The 14865-nt window shown below is 44.4% G+C and overlaps 1 protein-coding gene across 9 annotated transcripts in view; it reads left to right on the forward strand.

Moving 5' to 3' along the window:
* herc1 (HECT and RLD domain containing E3 ubiquitin protein ligase family member 1) overlaps positions 1-14865 on the forward strand; it is a 91245-nt gene that overhangs the window by 41521 nt on the left and 34859 nt on the right. For 6 of the 9 annotated variants that reach the window (XR_014892873.1, XM_085278413.1, XM_085278425.1 and 3 more), the window contains exons 24-42: positions 576-696; positions 1360-1411; positions 2144-2409; positions 4993-5208; positions 7020-7140; positions 7369-7606; positions 7687-7859; positions 8094-8249; positions 8334-8440; positions 8528-8638; positions 8716-8886; positions 10257-10496; positions 10611-10694; positions 11239-11798; positions 12623-13250; positions 13503-13776; positions 13873-14083; positions 14179-14345; positions 14543-14659. Coding sequence is in view for 8 of the 9 variants with exons in the window: in XM_085278413.1 (XP_085134539.1) it covers positions 576-696; positions 1360-1411; positions 2144-2409; positions 4993-5208; positions 7020-7140; positions 7369-7606; positions 7687-7859; positions 8094-8249; positions 8334-8440; positions 8528-8638; positions 8716-8886; positions 10257-10496; positions 10611-10694; positions 11239-11798; positions 12623-13250; positions 13503-13776; positions 13873-14083; positions 14179-14345; positions 14543-14659 (4013 nt within the window). In the remaining variant the exon portion in view is untranslated. The remainder of the gene's footprint in view (positions 1-575; positions 697-1359; positions 1412-2143; positions 2410-4992; positions 5209-7019; positions 7141-7368; positions 7607-7686; positions 7860-8093; positions 8250-8333; positions 8441-8527; positions 8639-8715; positions 8887-10256; positions 10497-10610; positions 10695-11238; positions 11799-12622; positions 13251-13502; positions 13777-13872; positions 14084-14178; positions 14346-14542; positions 14660-14865) is intronic. The other 3 variants (XM_085278417.1, XM_085278444.1, XM_085278429.1) reach the window with 2 other exon arrangements.

A 14865-nucleotide genomic window follows, 5' to 3' on the forward strand; every position in this document is an offset into this window, starting at 1 on the left:
TCATGATCTGACTAGTCTTAAGTGCCCAATATCAGTGAGGTAAGGTGACTGCACAGGACTAAAAGATAACACACAGGCTACTTTTGTTGTCTACACGACTCCATAAGTCTTTGGACAGTAATTCATTTTGTTTGTTTGTTTGTTCAGCCTTTCTCACTTGTTGTGCCTCGTATTGAGTGTGCACCTGATCAGCTGAATTAATCATGGTGTAATATCATTCCTATCATTCTTGTTTGTTAAGCCTACTGAATTAAAGTAGAATAGTCTGCACACAAAAAAACTGTGTTAATGTAACGCTGTAGCTCACATTTCAAACCATAGTGGTTTGGATCCTGCGGTGTGCACCTCAGAACCTCTCGTAGTGAACATAATTCTGCTTTACCCTTTTAATGTCAAAGTATTCCAATGTTTTGTATTTCGAGCACCGTGTTGTACTTTGTCCTTTTTATAAAAAGGGAGACAACTGATGTGGCTGTATGCGCCACCATTCAGGTGAAAATCATGGTGTTTAATTGTTGTTGTTTAGCTGTCTTGTTCTCATTGATTTAACAGTGCTGTGATATGTTTGTGTACAGAAGTGAGAGCCTGAGCGCAGAGAGCCGTTTAGTGCAGAGCAGCCCAAGTTACAGACTGATGAAGTCCAGGAGCGAGTCTGACCTCTCCCAGCCAGAGTCAGATGAAGAAGGTTACACTTTGGTAAATCAAATGCCTGCACACACTCTTTGTTACATCTGCAGTACAGTTGACAAACAACTCAGAGAACTAGTTGCTCTCCTTTGACCCACCACACACTGACAAAATAATGTGATTTTAATCTCACAGAGAACAAGGTCACAGTAATGATGGTAGTAAACACATTAACCCTTTGCCAGTGTTAATAAGCAAATCATGTTCACTGTAATGTGTCACTTGCTTCTGACATGTGGAACACTATACACACACACACACACACACACACACACACACACACACACACACACACACACACACAAACTCTCCTCGTGCCGTACGACGACTTTTCTCCGTGCCCCTGGTACACTGCACAGAAACACTTTGCCCCCCCCCCCCCCCCCCCCCCCCACACACACACACACACACACACACACACACACACACACAGGCAGATTGATTCACAGACTGTGGCTGCAGTACTGGCATCTGTTAGTCCAATAATCACGCAGTTGACATTAGAATTCCACCTTTAATGTTTGCCTTCCTTCACACAACAACTGCAAAGCCCACACACATAACTTGTCCTTGAGTCTGTTTGTCCTCCACCTCAGCCGCCTGAATCTCCAGTTTACAATCACAGGTTAACATAATGTGCAAATCTGTGAACTGTTCTGTTTTTTCTTTCAGAATGGAAGAAGAAATGTTGACCTAGACTTGGCATTCTCCCACAAAAAGAGAGGTAACGACCGACCGCTAATTTGCTCCGCTAATGTTTGGAGAGAGGACAATGGTTGTTATCGTTCATATGTTACTCTTGTCTCTCTGTCTTCTGATTCCTGTACGGATAGTTTATTTGCTTCTTTTGGGGCAGTTGAGCCCCAAACACAAGAGGAACTTCAAGCAAGTAAACGATGGCATGTTTCTTCCTCTTGTTAACTCATAACTCCATGACTGTAATGCCATACCCACACCCTGCCCTCTTTGAGCCTCAACTTTTCATTTTGTAAAGAAAAAAAGAAAGATAAAGAAATCAGGATCACATAAACGTCTCCATTCAGGCCATTCTTCTGCTTGCACTGTTACTTTGCACTATGATGGCTCATTCCTCGTGAAGAGTGTAATCTGTTACTTTGAAGAATTTTCATGGAACTTTCTGGGTTGCACTTTTGAAGAAGTCATCAGTGCTGATACTTTGACTGAGCTGTTGTGTGGACGCGCTAGCCTGTTTCCCATTCCACTTCTCAGCCGCAGAATTCTTCCTCAGTGTGTGTTGGATACTCAGTGCATCCATCACAGGCAAACTCGTAATGGAGGCTTGCGCCTGCATGTAGACTCGGCATTTGGCCATTTGATGAACTCCGGTCGAGTAATAATGCGCTCCTTTTAAGTGCTTCAAAGCTACTCGGCACATCCCTCAATAGATCCCCTGTGTGCACAAATACAACAAACGGGATCTTCTTCTCCTTCTCAGGCCTCCTTCACAGCTCACCAGACTCCCTGGCTGAGTCCTGGTTTCGGGCCAAGCTGAGCCGTCAGCAGAGTTACAGTTCAACGTATGAAGAGTCAGACCTGGACTTGAGCCGATCGCTGGGCATCCACGCTCTCATCGACAACATGGTCAGCTTCATCAGTGGTGACGTGGGCTTGGCTCCAGCTTTTAAGGAGCCAGAAGAAAGTATGTCTACCAGCCCACAGGCCATTATCCTGGCTATGGAACAGCAGCAGAGCAGAGCAGAGGTGAGCGATTCCTCAGCGAGAAGTCGAACCAAATGATGGTTAATCAAAGTCAGCATAGTTGATTTTGTTCTTTTCTTCTATGAAACGTTTTTAATTCATTTGTGGAGGATTTTTATTTTTTGTACGGTTATACCTTTTCAGAACAGAGATGACAGTATTTTATACGTTTTCTTTGTCTTCTCAACAAATCAGTTGAAGACCGAAATCTGTAATGCCTGTCTCTCATTTCACTCAGTCTAAAACTGACTGATTCCTACTGACGATATAAAGACTTCGTCAAAAGTTTGGGTTTTTATTTTCTAAAGAAGAACACGTTATCAAATTTAAAAACAATTCAAATTAGTCAGATGATATTTTAAAAATGTCTCTACAGTTTTGCTTAGAGGCCTATCATCAACAGCTGTCAGTCCTCTGGATCAGTTTCCTGGTATGGCTGCTAATCCAAATCAATACATTTAAAAGGCTAATAAATTAGTAGAAAAACCTTTTGCAGTTGTGTTGCACAGCTGGAAACCATGGCACAGCATTATTTAGGTTAGTTTAGTGTCCGAAGCATCAGTCATTTTATTGTTCTCCAGTCATCAGTTGTTCTTCTGAGAAAGGAAGGCTATTGTGAGTAATTGTGCAGAAACTTAAAATCTCTTATCCATATCCCTTTAGGGAGCAGCAAACACTGAGTCTAAAATAGGCAGAAAAAGGAGTGGGAGGCCCGATGCACAACTGTGCAAGAAGACAAACATCTGAGAATGTGTCGTTTAAAACGGAGACACCTCACGGGTTGTAAACTGGCAGCTGCATTAAATAGTACCTGTCAAACACCAGTGTCAGCATCACAGTGGAGGGGTGACTTCATGGTCTGAGACGGGCCGACAAAAAGAAAAGACTGAGCTGGGCAGAACAGAGCACACACACTGGATACAGGAAAACATTATGGAAGCCCGTTTCCGCCACTAAAAAAAAAGGATCCATAACTCAAAATTTTGAGTTAATAACTTGAAATTTCGAGTTAGTGCTGCCAATCAGTAATCTACGTGAATGACGTCATTTCCTTGTTACCCAGAAGCTGAAGCCTCAGCTACAAATGCTACAGCTAAGCTACCGGTATTACATCCAGTCGTGAATCCACAGATTGCTGAGTGTTTTCAGCCTGGCTTCACAAATGATGAAATCCCTGTTATTAGCTGAATCACATGGTGTTACTATCAGCAAACGTACTCGCGAAAGCGCCAATTTGTTGGGATCCGTTTTTGAGTGCGCGTTCCTGTGCGCCATAAGCTTCCGGGTAACAAGAAAGCGACCTCATTCACGTATATTTTTGATTGGCAGAGCTAACTCGAAATTTCGAGTTATGGATACTAGCTGTTTTGTTTTTATTTAGTGGCGGAAACGGGCTTCCAGTGAAAACATTTTACCCAGTAAACAGTCAAACTGCAGCTTGAAGGAAGACTCCATCCATGTACCTTGAAAAATTGACATCTACAATACCATGATTTTTGCACTTAAGAAATATTAAAACTATAGTTCTGCACCACACGTCTCAGGAGTTGGTCTTCAGACATTGTTTGGACAAATCTGTGTTTCTCACAAATTTGGAATCTATTTGTAGCGAAAGGGGGAATTTGTGCAAGTCATATAGAGCATGTGCAGTAGTGGTTTGGTGCCTTCCAGGTTTGAAGAGTGGTTTGCATGTTTTTAGTAGATAAAACATGGTTTTGAAAGGACTTATTGGGCTTATAGAATTCTATGAGGAAACAGCCCTCGGCCATGACCTCAGTAAACACTATGCTATGAACAAGCACGTTGTTTAACATTTGTGCTCAATGGATCCATTCTGGATTCAGTCTCTTGCCTAACATGCTAGAGCAGTGTTTCCCAACCATTTGGAGCCACGGCACATATTTCACATTAAAAAAATCACACGGCACACCATTAAACAACAATGTCACAAAAAGCATATTGATCATTTTCCCCTGAGCACCATGCGTAGCGAAACTGGCTCGGTTTGTCCCCAGTAGACCTTTTGTGCTTTCTTCTGACCACTGCTCATCCTAAGGCCTTCATCTGGGTCAGCATTTTCTCCAGGAACCAGATCAGGCTGACTACTTTTTCTCTTCAGATATTTATCTATTGCTATTACGTGACTATTATGTAATTTCTTCTTCGTCTTCTCCTGTTTTACTGGCATTTGGCAACCCATTTAATTAGAGCAGGTAGTTGTACTCTCCTCTAGTGGAAGACAATGTAATTGTTCTGGCCGTTACTCACACCGATCGCTTCGAGTAATAATCAGGTGGAACGGCACACCTATGTGCCGCAGCACAGTGGTTGGGAAACGCTGCTCTAGAGTAGCCGGGAATTGATCCACCGACCTCCCAGTTGCTCTACCTCCTGGCTTGCCGTACCCACTCAAACACAGCTTCCTTGTAAAGACTTATTTAGGCTATACTTATTGGCTAAAAACATCTACAGCTCCAGGCCTAGTAACAGGGCTTCACAAACCAGTGTTACTGATGCTAATTACGTCTATCTTATCAGTCAGTATTCAGAATATTCATTTGAGTGTTGGATGTGTTCTGTGTCCAGCTGCGTTTGGAAGCACTCCACCAGATCGTGGTGTTGATCTCAGGCATGGAAGAGAAGGGCAGCCAACTGAACAATGCAGATCGATCCAGCGCAGTCTTCCAGTCCTCTTCACTGCTCACCTCTGTCAGGTTGCAGTTCCTGGCTGGCTGTTTTGGCCTTGGCACTGTGGGAACTGGAGTGCTGAAGAGAGAGAACGTGCAGCTGCATCATTACCAGGTATGGCTCTCATCACAGGATGAAGAATACCTCGAATTGCGAGTGTCTGGACAATTTGTGAGATGATAGGCATTATCTGTTATCTCATAGATTTGCATCTTAATGTCTTTACAGGATATTTGGCGTGTTAAAAAATTCAAGTATGTAATAGGTGTCACAGTAGTAACGTAGCGGGCCAGCCAATGAAATGATTCAACTTTGCTGTCCTTTCTTGATGGCAACATAGATCCAGGTTTGCAAAAGTAATTATTGTTAATAACGATCATCATCAAAATACATCACTGGTTCATTTGGGTGTTGGAACCACCAGGAAGTCCCGCTCGCTCTGCTAATGCTCAGAATGTGGTTCTGATCTGCAGGGTTATCTGTTCGGGGTTTGAGTTTGTCCCTTTGTTTGCTCTGCGTTCCTCCAGGCACTGTGTGGATTTCTGGTGTTTTAAAAACACAATGTATCAGCTGACATCATTGACAAACTGATTTCACTAAAATTTGTTATATGAAGCTATTTATGAGTTCTTACTAAAACAAACGTGACAATGACGTTTTTTAATCTTGTTTTCTCTTCATAACAAGTTGCCTCTGTCGTGTGTCTTATTTACGTTTTTACATTTTCATTTACTGGCCAGTATAAATGCAGATACCAATGTATTGACAAAAACCTAATATTGACCAGTATGTCAGTCAATATTATACTAATATATTAATTATTAAAATATTATTAATTAAGCCCAAATTGAAGAATTGACTCTTCTGGAGTTGATATTAATTACCTCCACAGCAATGCAACTCCAAAAGTGACCAGACAAAATCTAGCATTCAGTTGTGGCACATAAACACATAAACTGAAGGACGTGGAGAAATAGCAGCCTGAGCCTTTCTATAGCACCATATCTAAGGACTGATTTAGGGTGACCTGATCCAGCCATGCCTACAAGTTTGATCAAAAATAGAGAGGGTGTCTGTCTCAAGAGACCAGCCACATACTTTTCATTTAAAGATCACTAATACTTTTAAACTATATATTTTTAAGATCACTTTTAAACTATATATGACCATTTAATATTTGTACATGGATACTTCATCATCTGCTGAGCTGAGGTCAGGGCTCTAACACACGAAACTCCATAAACTCACTTATTTATTCACAACATTGTTGCAGTTGCTCTTTGTCTGCTGATTAGACATGCAACCATCTTGCCTCTGGACAGCTGACAATTAGCATGCCTCTACGCTAACAGTATGCCAGCTAACGTTAGGCTCAAGGCCTAAAAGTCACATTTTGTTTCTGATGAAGAGTCTGATTGTATTCTCACATTGTATGAGGATTTATTTACCGAGTCCAACAATGCTAAATCACCTTCAAATTCAGTTTCAATACCATCAGTTAACAGCAGCTAACAGTGGTAAAAACAGCAGCGGTTACCAGCAGAAAAGTTTAGGATATCCTAAACTCACTTTAGTAATGCTGTCATTGGATAGAAGTGAATTCATTGACTCGTCCACTCATATAAGACACATATTGACGGGTGAGTGGTAGTGGTGAGATTTCCTTCTGTTCTTATTTTTTTTATATAAAATATTTCAGGGATTAAGTTCTGTACACTGGCACATAAACTCAGAGTGGGCTGCCTGCAGTACAAAAGGAGTTTACCGGTTCATTGTGATGCGCTGTATCCTCAATATAGGATCTCTGTATTTGTTTGACAGGAAGAGGTGCATCAGTATTTTCACCTTCAGTGTATGTGTAAAGGACTGACTGATTTGTTGTTTTGAACTCTGTCTTTGTGTGGCTGTGCGTTTGTTTTTGACAGGATGGTGTAAAAGCAGCAAAGAGGAGCCTCCAAATGGAAATCCAGACGGCTGTCCATAAGATTTACCAGCAACTGTCTGTCACACTGGAAAGAGCACTTCAGGCAAACAAGCACCACATAGGTAATCCAGAGTGCTGCTGTATAGAACTGAGGAGTGTTCACAGCTGTACTGCTTACATTTATGAAAGCTTATTAGAACTTTCAGGCGATAGCTTCACCTGCAGGTAGATGTGAAGTTATGTCTCCAATCGTGTTTTGAAAAGAGAACTTAACGGCCTTACTCTAAACCTCTAAAACACAAGGCCCAGCCTGTGACCCCTTTCTTTGATCTTTTCATTTGTCACCGTAGAAGCTCAGCAGCGCCTCCTGCTGGTGACTGTGTTTGCATTGAGCGTTCGCTACCAGCCAGTGGATGTGTCTCTGGCCATCTCCAGTGGGCTGCTCAATGTGCTGTCCCAGCTCTGCGGGACGGAGACCATGCTGGGGCAGCCCCTCCAGCTCCTGCAAAAACCTGGCGTGTCTCAGCTCAGCACTGCCCTGAAGGTGGCCTCCACACGGCTGCTGCAAATACTCGCCATCAGCACGGGGTAAGCGCTCAACAAGGTGCAGTAGAGGAATTGGTAAATCAGAAGCAGTGCAACACCAGTGTCTTTCCTTGTGTTTGCAGAACATATGCAGACAAATTGAGTCCCAAGGTTGTCCAGTCACTGCTGGACCTGCTTTGCAGTCAGCTGAAAAACCTGTTATCTCAGGCAGGAGTTAGTCTCCTTCATGCTGGAAAAGAGCAGGAAGATGGCAAACATGAGGACAGCGCCGACTCTGAAAGGAAAGACTTCAGAGGTGAAACTCGCGTTTGTTGTCATTACATCTCTGTGTTTGTTTAAAGCTTGTTTATTTTCTTTAAATCTTGAGATGTATAAGTCATTGACTTAGCAACACTCACATGAGTGATGCACTTTTGCATGAGGTTTAGATGATGTGGTGTGAACAGTATTTGCTTCAAAGAAAGTCCGTTTTTGTGTTTGTATAAGTGCAACCTCTTATTATACTTATTGCAATTTTGTTGATTTTCAGCGTTGCTGCGCAAACAGCATACAGCCGAACTGCACCTCGGTGACTTCTTGGTCTTCCTAAGGAGGGTGGTGTCCTCCAAGGCCATCCAGTCCAAGATGGCATCCCCCAAATGGACTGAGGTGCTGCTGAACATTGCAGCGCAGAAGTGCTGCTCAGGTACGAGAAGCTACTATCGTGTATGGTGCTTTCTCAAATATAAACATAAGTGAAAATGACGTTTCCTCTGGTTATTAAATGTAGGTGTTCCTCTGGTGGGAAACTTGAGAACTCGGCTCCTGGCTCTTCATGTTTTGGAGGCTGTCCTGCCTGCCTGCGAGGCTAGCATGGAAGATGACCAAATGACACAGGTGCTAATAGTTTCTCTGTGCAAGTCCTCAGTTTGCCCTACATGACTGTCGTCAGTCCGCCAGCTTTAATATTTTCTTGTCCTCTAGGTCATTGAACGGCTCTTCTCCCTGCTGTCTGACTGCATGTGGGAAGGTCCCATTGCTCAAACCAAACACTCGATCCAGATTAAAGAAAAAGTTCAGGAGCTTAAACTACAGGTGTGCAGGATCACCTAGCTGTGGATGTATCTTTATCTTTATTTGTTTATGTAGCTGACAGCTGCTTGAATTCACAGGGAGATACAGAGGAGGAAGATGAGAACCTTCCCATTCAGGAAATTTCCTTTGACCCAGAAAAGGCTCAGTGTTGTGTAGTGGAAAACAGTCAGGGGCTGACACACGGCAGCGGGGGTAAAGGCTACGGCCTGGCCTCGACTGGCATCTCCTCTGGATGCTACCAGTGGAAGGTACAGTATTTTTCTCATTGGCTCATTATTACTTGGAGGCAGTGTTGGGAAGGTTACTTTTAAAATGTATTCCACTACAGATTACAGATTACATGCCCCAAAATGTATTTTGTAACGTATTCCATTACGTTACTCAATGAGAGTAATGTATTCTGAATACTTTGGATTACTTAATATATTATCATGCTTTTTACAACTACATGAATGCACTACTGCTGTGTGATTTATTACTATTACTGAAGGCTACTCTCCACACCAACACCAACTAGATGTTTAAACCTTCATATAAATGAGTAACAGTAGGTGGACATTAGGTAAGGCTGCACTTTTTGCAGCGATCTCATATAGAAAACTATTCCTCGCGTATATAAAACAGGTCCGCGGCTCCGAACCGTAGTAAAGGGACCTCTGGCTGATACGTCGGGTTCGTGTCGGGCTCGTAGCTGAAAACTAGCTTTACTTTGTTGTCTGGGTCAACTTTGCTAGTGGGAGACAGAGAGAGGCGTTGAAAGGCTGCTGCAACAGAACTTATTGTTTCGGAGGAAAACACGAACACAGTGTACAGTCGAGTCTTAACAGCTTACTTACAGCTGGGCTCGTCAGGCTGCAGTGGTTATTATTATATTTACATGCTTCCAGCTCCCGTTTCTGCTCGGTGACAGCTCGTACTTTTCCTTTTTCTCCCTCCTCGCTCACAGACACATCACAGGTATGGCCGTCCATTCTCCCTGCAGCACGGACTACACTGCCCATCAGGCTGCATGCTTTAGGGCGATGCCTGTAACACTCTCTTATTGCCTTCATATTTAATCATTTATTGAACAATAATTTTTAAAAACATTTCTTCACGTCATTATGCGGCCGCAAGTAGAGGTGACATGGGCCGTGAGATCGAGACACAGGAATTAGATCCTCTTAATGTGTGTTTGTTTGGGTTTCCACCGGCGTGGAATCACCAAAAACAGAGAGGCCATAGCCTAACATATGAAACAGGAAGAGACCGCCGTGTAATCCACTTATTTCAACAAAGTAACTGTTTGTGTAAACTGTGTGTCACAGAAATAAAAGGCTGCAGGGAAGCTAGCGTGTGAAGAACTGGTCGAGCTGTTCGTCTTGCTTCGTTAACGGGAATAAGTCTCTGAACCAGCGGGTCTGCTGAGGCGCAGACCCAACACTCCCCAACACTGGTTGGAGAACACTCAAAAAAGAAGATTAATATTGTTTTTAGTCAATTTTTCTGCTCGATTTCCTTATATAATAATAAAGCATAGTTTTGTTTTTAAATATCAGTAACACAGAGGTGGGAGAGGTGGCCTTTGTTTTTATTTTGCTCCCTACATGTTTCAGAGTTTGTTTGTTGTCACCCGTAGTTCTACATTGTGAAGGAGAATCGAGGCAACGAGGGGACATGCGTGGGTGTGTCACGATGGCCCGTGCACGACTTCAACCATCGCACCACATCGGATATGTGGCTGTACCGAGCGTATAGCGGAAACCTCTATCATAACGGGGAGCAAACGCTGACGCTTAGCAGCTTTACTCAGGGAGATTTCATCACCTGCGTTCTGGATATGGAAGCAAGAACGGTCTCCTTTGGCAAGAACGGAGAGGTGAGGGGTGAAAAAGGAGAGCAGTCAGTTATTCGTGCAAGTGAAAAGACTTTAGTTAGACTCCTGTTAGAAATCAATAGTTCTTTCTCTAACTATCAACGTTTGATTCCAAAGGAGCCCAAGTTGGCCTTTGAGGACGTGGATGCCACGGAGCTCTATCCCTGTGTGATGTTCTACAGCAGTAATCCAGGAGAGAAGGTAGGTGGCTGGACTGACTCCGTCCTTTTGAACATTCACTCTTTGAGGCTGAGTGTTGAATTAATTAATGGAAATATTCATTTAAGATATCTGTGAAGTCATTTCACATGTTGTAATGTGTGTTTTCATCTTCACTATAAAAAGTAATTAAACAGTAAATAAACAGTTTTAAAGTCGTTAGATCTTTTTATCGTGCAGTGCAAAACTAATGTGACACATGACGCTGTTTCATGTGCCTGCATGTAGGCTAATATTGTCCACCAATCACAAGTAATTAGCACATGTCATCGACATGAAATGAAATCTTTTATTGATGAGGTCTGTCAGCTTTGGATCTTTGCGAGAGACCCAAAAAGAGAATTGTTGATTTGCGAATAGTCAAATTTACATTATGGATTTTTGACTACTCAGACACTTGTTTGTATCTACATTCATCTAACAACCGTTGATTAAACACTTAAAACACCTGAAATCACCTCAAAGAATCTGTTTCTGAGTATATGTTAGTTACTGTATATGTTTTGTCTTTATCTTCGGTCTCTAGGTTAAGATATGTGACATGCAAATGAGGGGAACACCGCGAGACCTCTTACCTGGGGATCCTGTCTGCAGCCCTGTGGCCACAGTGCTGGCTGAAGCCACCATACAGCTGATCCGCATCCTACATCGCACTGACCACTGGACCCCTCGCATAAACAAGACTATGATTGAACGACTTCACAAAATCAAACTGTGCTTTAGAGAGTCAGCTGGCGCTTCTGGCGGCGGCCTAGGACAGAGGCTGAAAAAGAGCCGCTCGGTGCAGAGCCGCGAGGAGCACGACACTCAGAGAGAAAGCCAGGAGACGCCCACACGGACAGATGAGGAGAAAGGTCGCCACGGACGGCAGCACGGCTTGGGGGAACTGTCGGAGCACCACTTGAGAACCCTCTGCACAGAGGTGTGGCCTGTCCTGGCAGTGATCGGGGGGGCGGACGCAGGACTTCGGGTCGGAGGCAGATGTGTGCACAAACAGACCGGGAGGCATGCTACTCTGCTGGGTGTGACGAAGGAAGGCAGTACCTCAGCTAAGGTGCAGTGGGATGAAGCCGAGGTCACTATCAGGTATCGAATGAAAAGTTTTCTGCTGTTTACTGGCTTATTCTTATTAAATGTAAAGCATATATGTTTAGGACATACTAAAGACGTAAGACAAAGTGCTGAGTGACTTCTACCCCCTAGGACCTGCGTCCACATATGTGGACATCACATTTTGGGTTGTCTAGACCACAATACTAAATATTGCTCTACAAGGGCCTGATATCCACTTACGAGGACGTTACACTGCCACCATTCTATCGAAATGCAAAACGAATGCCCTCATATGTGGATATCAGGCGCTTAGAGAGCAAGATTTTACATTCATCAGGTCCCAAACAGCCCAAATAGCAGAAGAAGTTAAGAATGTATGCCATGAAAGAGTTCGGGTCTTAGGAGGTTAAGGCTTAGACTGCAACCGTTGTTCTGTTTCTCTGGAATAATGACTTCAGGGGTTAAAAAAGAGTAACATCACTTTGCACGGCATGTGAAACGAGCTGTCCTCTAGACACGTGTTCGTGTTGCTGAAGAACACGTGTCTACTGGAACGTGTCGACATCACAGATGGCGCTGGATGTGATTTCTGGATGTGTCTTCATGTTTTCTGCCGTGTCCTCCTTTGAAATCATCATGTCACCCTCTGTTTTCCTTTGCTCCGTTTTACTCTTTCACATCTTGACTTCGGCTTTTGACTCATCGTCCATACATTCTTCTGGGATGGTCACGTGTGATACCCACATAATGCACCTTTTTATTTGTCTCGCATGCTGTGCCTTTTCTCTCCTACCCTTTCCCTCACTTTGTGTTTCCTTCCCTTGTCTCTTTTCACTCTCCACTCCCTTCTATTAAAGCTTCCCAACTTTCTGGTCACCTAGTGACACTCCATTGTACAACCTGGACCCGTGCGAGCCTTTGCCCTTTGATGTGGCCCGTTTCCGTGGCCTCACTGCCTCCTTGTTGTTGGACCTCACCTACCTTACCAGCATTCACGAGGATACTACAACAAAGCTCAGCGCCCGACGCCACGAGAAGAAGCACCGCAACACACCCTCTACTGGGCACGAGCCGACCGGCGGCGAGGAGAAAACCGACGGCGAAGGGCACAACCGTAACGACTCAAAAGATAACGTTGGAGCCCCTTCGGCTGCCACAACCTCTGACCTACGAGTGTCCCACAGCCTCGATGAGGTGAAAGCACACGTGGCGCCCAACTCAAAGTCAGAGAGTGAGATCTCCTCTGTGGCTGGGGGCGGGGTAGGTGCGAATGAAACCCTTTTCACTGCTCCTGCTCCTGCTGATGGGAACAGGAAGAAAGGCCATGATCATGGCTGCCGCAGTCACGAGCCCTCTCCTTCCTCCATCACCACTCAGTCAGAGATCCATGCTGTGCAGCTGTCCTACCTCTACCTGGGAGCTATGAAGACCCTCAGCGCGCTGCTGAGCTGCAGCAAGTATGCTGAGCTGCTCCTCATACCAAAGGTAAAGAAGCCTGCCGAGTACGTTTACTTAAGCTGTAGCAGTCCATGCACTTGGCGTGCTGTGCAGTTCATAGGAATTCTTACAGGAAATCTTTGACTTCTACAGAAATGTGAACGTTTCTGGTTGTTTGCACCATGTGTAAAGTATGTTAAGTACATATGTAAATACATTGTCTGAAGTTGGTGAAATCAAAAACAGATCTCAGTTAAATATTACGAGATTTCTAACCACCAGTTCTGTCCTGACCTCCAGGTGTTACCAGAAGCAACCCCCAGTGGGCACAACGCTGATCTGAACACCTGCACCAGTGGAAACCCAGCTGCCACCTCACCAGTATACCAGGACGAGGTGGAGATGCGGGCAGCTCTGCAGTTCCTCATGCGTCACATGGTGAAGCGGGCAGTAATGCGCTCCCCCATCAAGCGAGCCCTGGGACTGGCAGACCTGGAGAGGGCGCAGGCTATGATCTACAAGCTGGTTGTAAATGGGTTGTTGGAGGAGCCTAGTGGTGGGAAAGCAAAGGCTGGTGAGAACATGCAGATAGTTTCAGTTCAGAGTCCAGTTTATAATCAAGCCACATAGAATAAAGCTACAAATGATCATTTTTTTATCTCTTTCACAGGTGTGAGAAGTGAACCTGAAGGTGAGGGGGAAGTTACAGAGGGGGAACAGTTGGCACAAACCCCCGTCACCACCAGTCCGTCAGCTTCCAGCACCACCTCCTTTATGAGCTCCTCACTGGAGGACACTACCACGGCTACCACACCTGTCACTGATACAGAGACCGTCCCTGCCTCGGAGTCTCCAGGAGTCATGCCTCTCAGCCTCCTGAGGTCAGATGGCACATATTGTTATTTAGCTAGTGCTAATGAGTAGCCTTGTTTCCGTGTGGGATTAAAGCCAGATGATTATTTGAATCCACCTGCAGGCAAATGTTCTCCAGTTACCCCACCACCACTCTTGTTCCGACACGTCGAGCCCAGACTCCTCCAGTGTCATCCCTACCGACCTCTCCGTCAGACGAGGTTGGCCGCAGACAGAGCCTCACCTCTCCGGACTCCCAGCCCTCCAGACCACAGAACAGAACAGGTACCTGTAAGTATGCCAAACTGCAAGGAGTATTCTTTGGTTGGCCTGTGGAAAGCTTGGACCTTATCCATTATGGAAAAGTTGAAAAAATAGAAAACACAAACAGATATTTTAATATAATTCCGTTTTACTTTTTTCATCTTTTGATACTGTATTCAGCCGCCTGACCCCGATGATGATGATGTCATTGTTGTTTCCTTCAGCCCTGTCGGACCCCAGCAGCAGACTATCCACGTCTCCCCCTCCACCTGCGATTGCTGTGCCTCTGTTGGAGATGGGCTTCTCCCTGCGCCAGATCACTAAAGCTCTGGAAGCCACTGGTCAGTCTATCTGCAGTAACCGGCCCATTGTTGTCCATTTACAAATACATGAAGTCAGGGTAAAAAGATTATATTCCAGGAATAATCAAGATGTTGACTTATTTTTTCTACCTAAAATCTTGAATGTTCTCAGAATGCTCCCTACCAATTCATCCTGTGTAACAAAGCTTCTGTGCGTCATTACGTGTCTGTGACGTGGCATAACA

Source organism: Mchenga conophoros, linkage group LG1 (genome assembly GCF_057382185.1).
Source record: "Mchenga conophoros isolate Kocher_MC1m ecotype Shallow Benthic linkage group LG1, M_conophoros_male_GT1.1, whole genome shotgun sequence".
Classification (NCBI taxonomy): Eukaryota; Metazoa; Chordata; class Actinopteri; order Cichliformes; family Cichlidae; genus Mchenga; species Mchenga conophoros.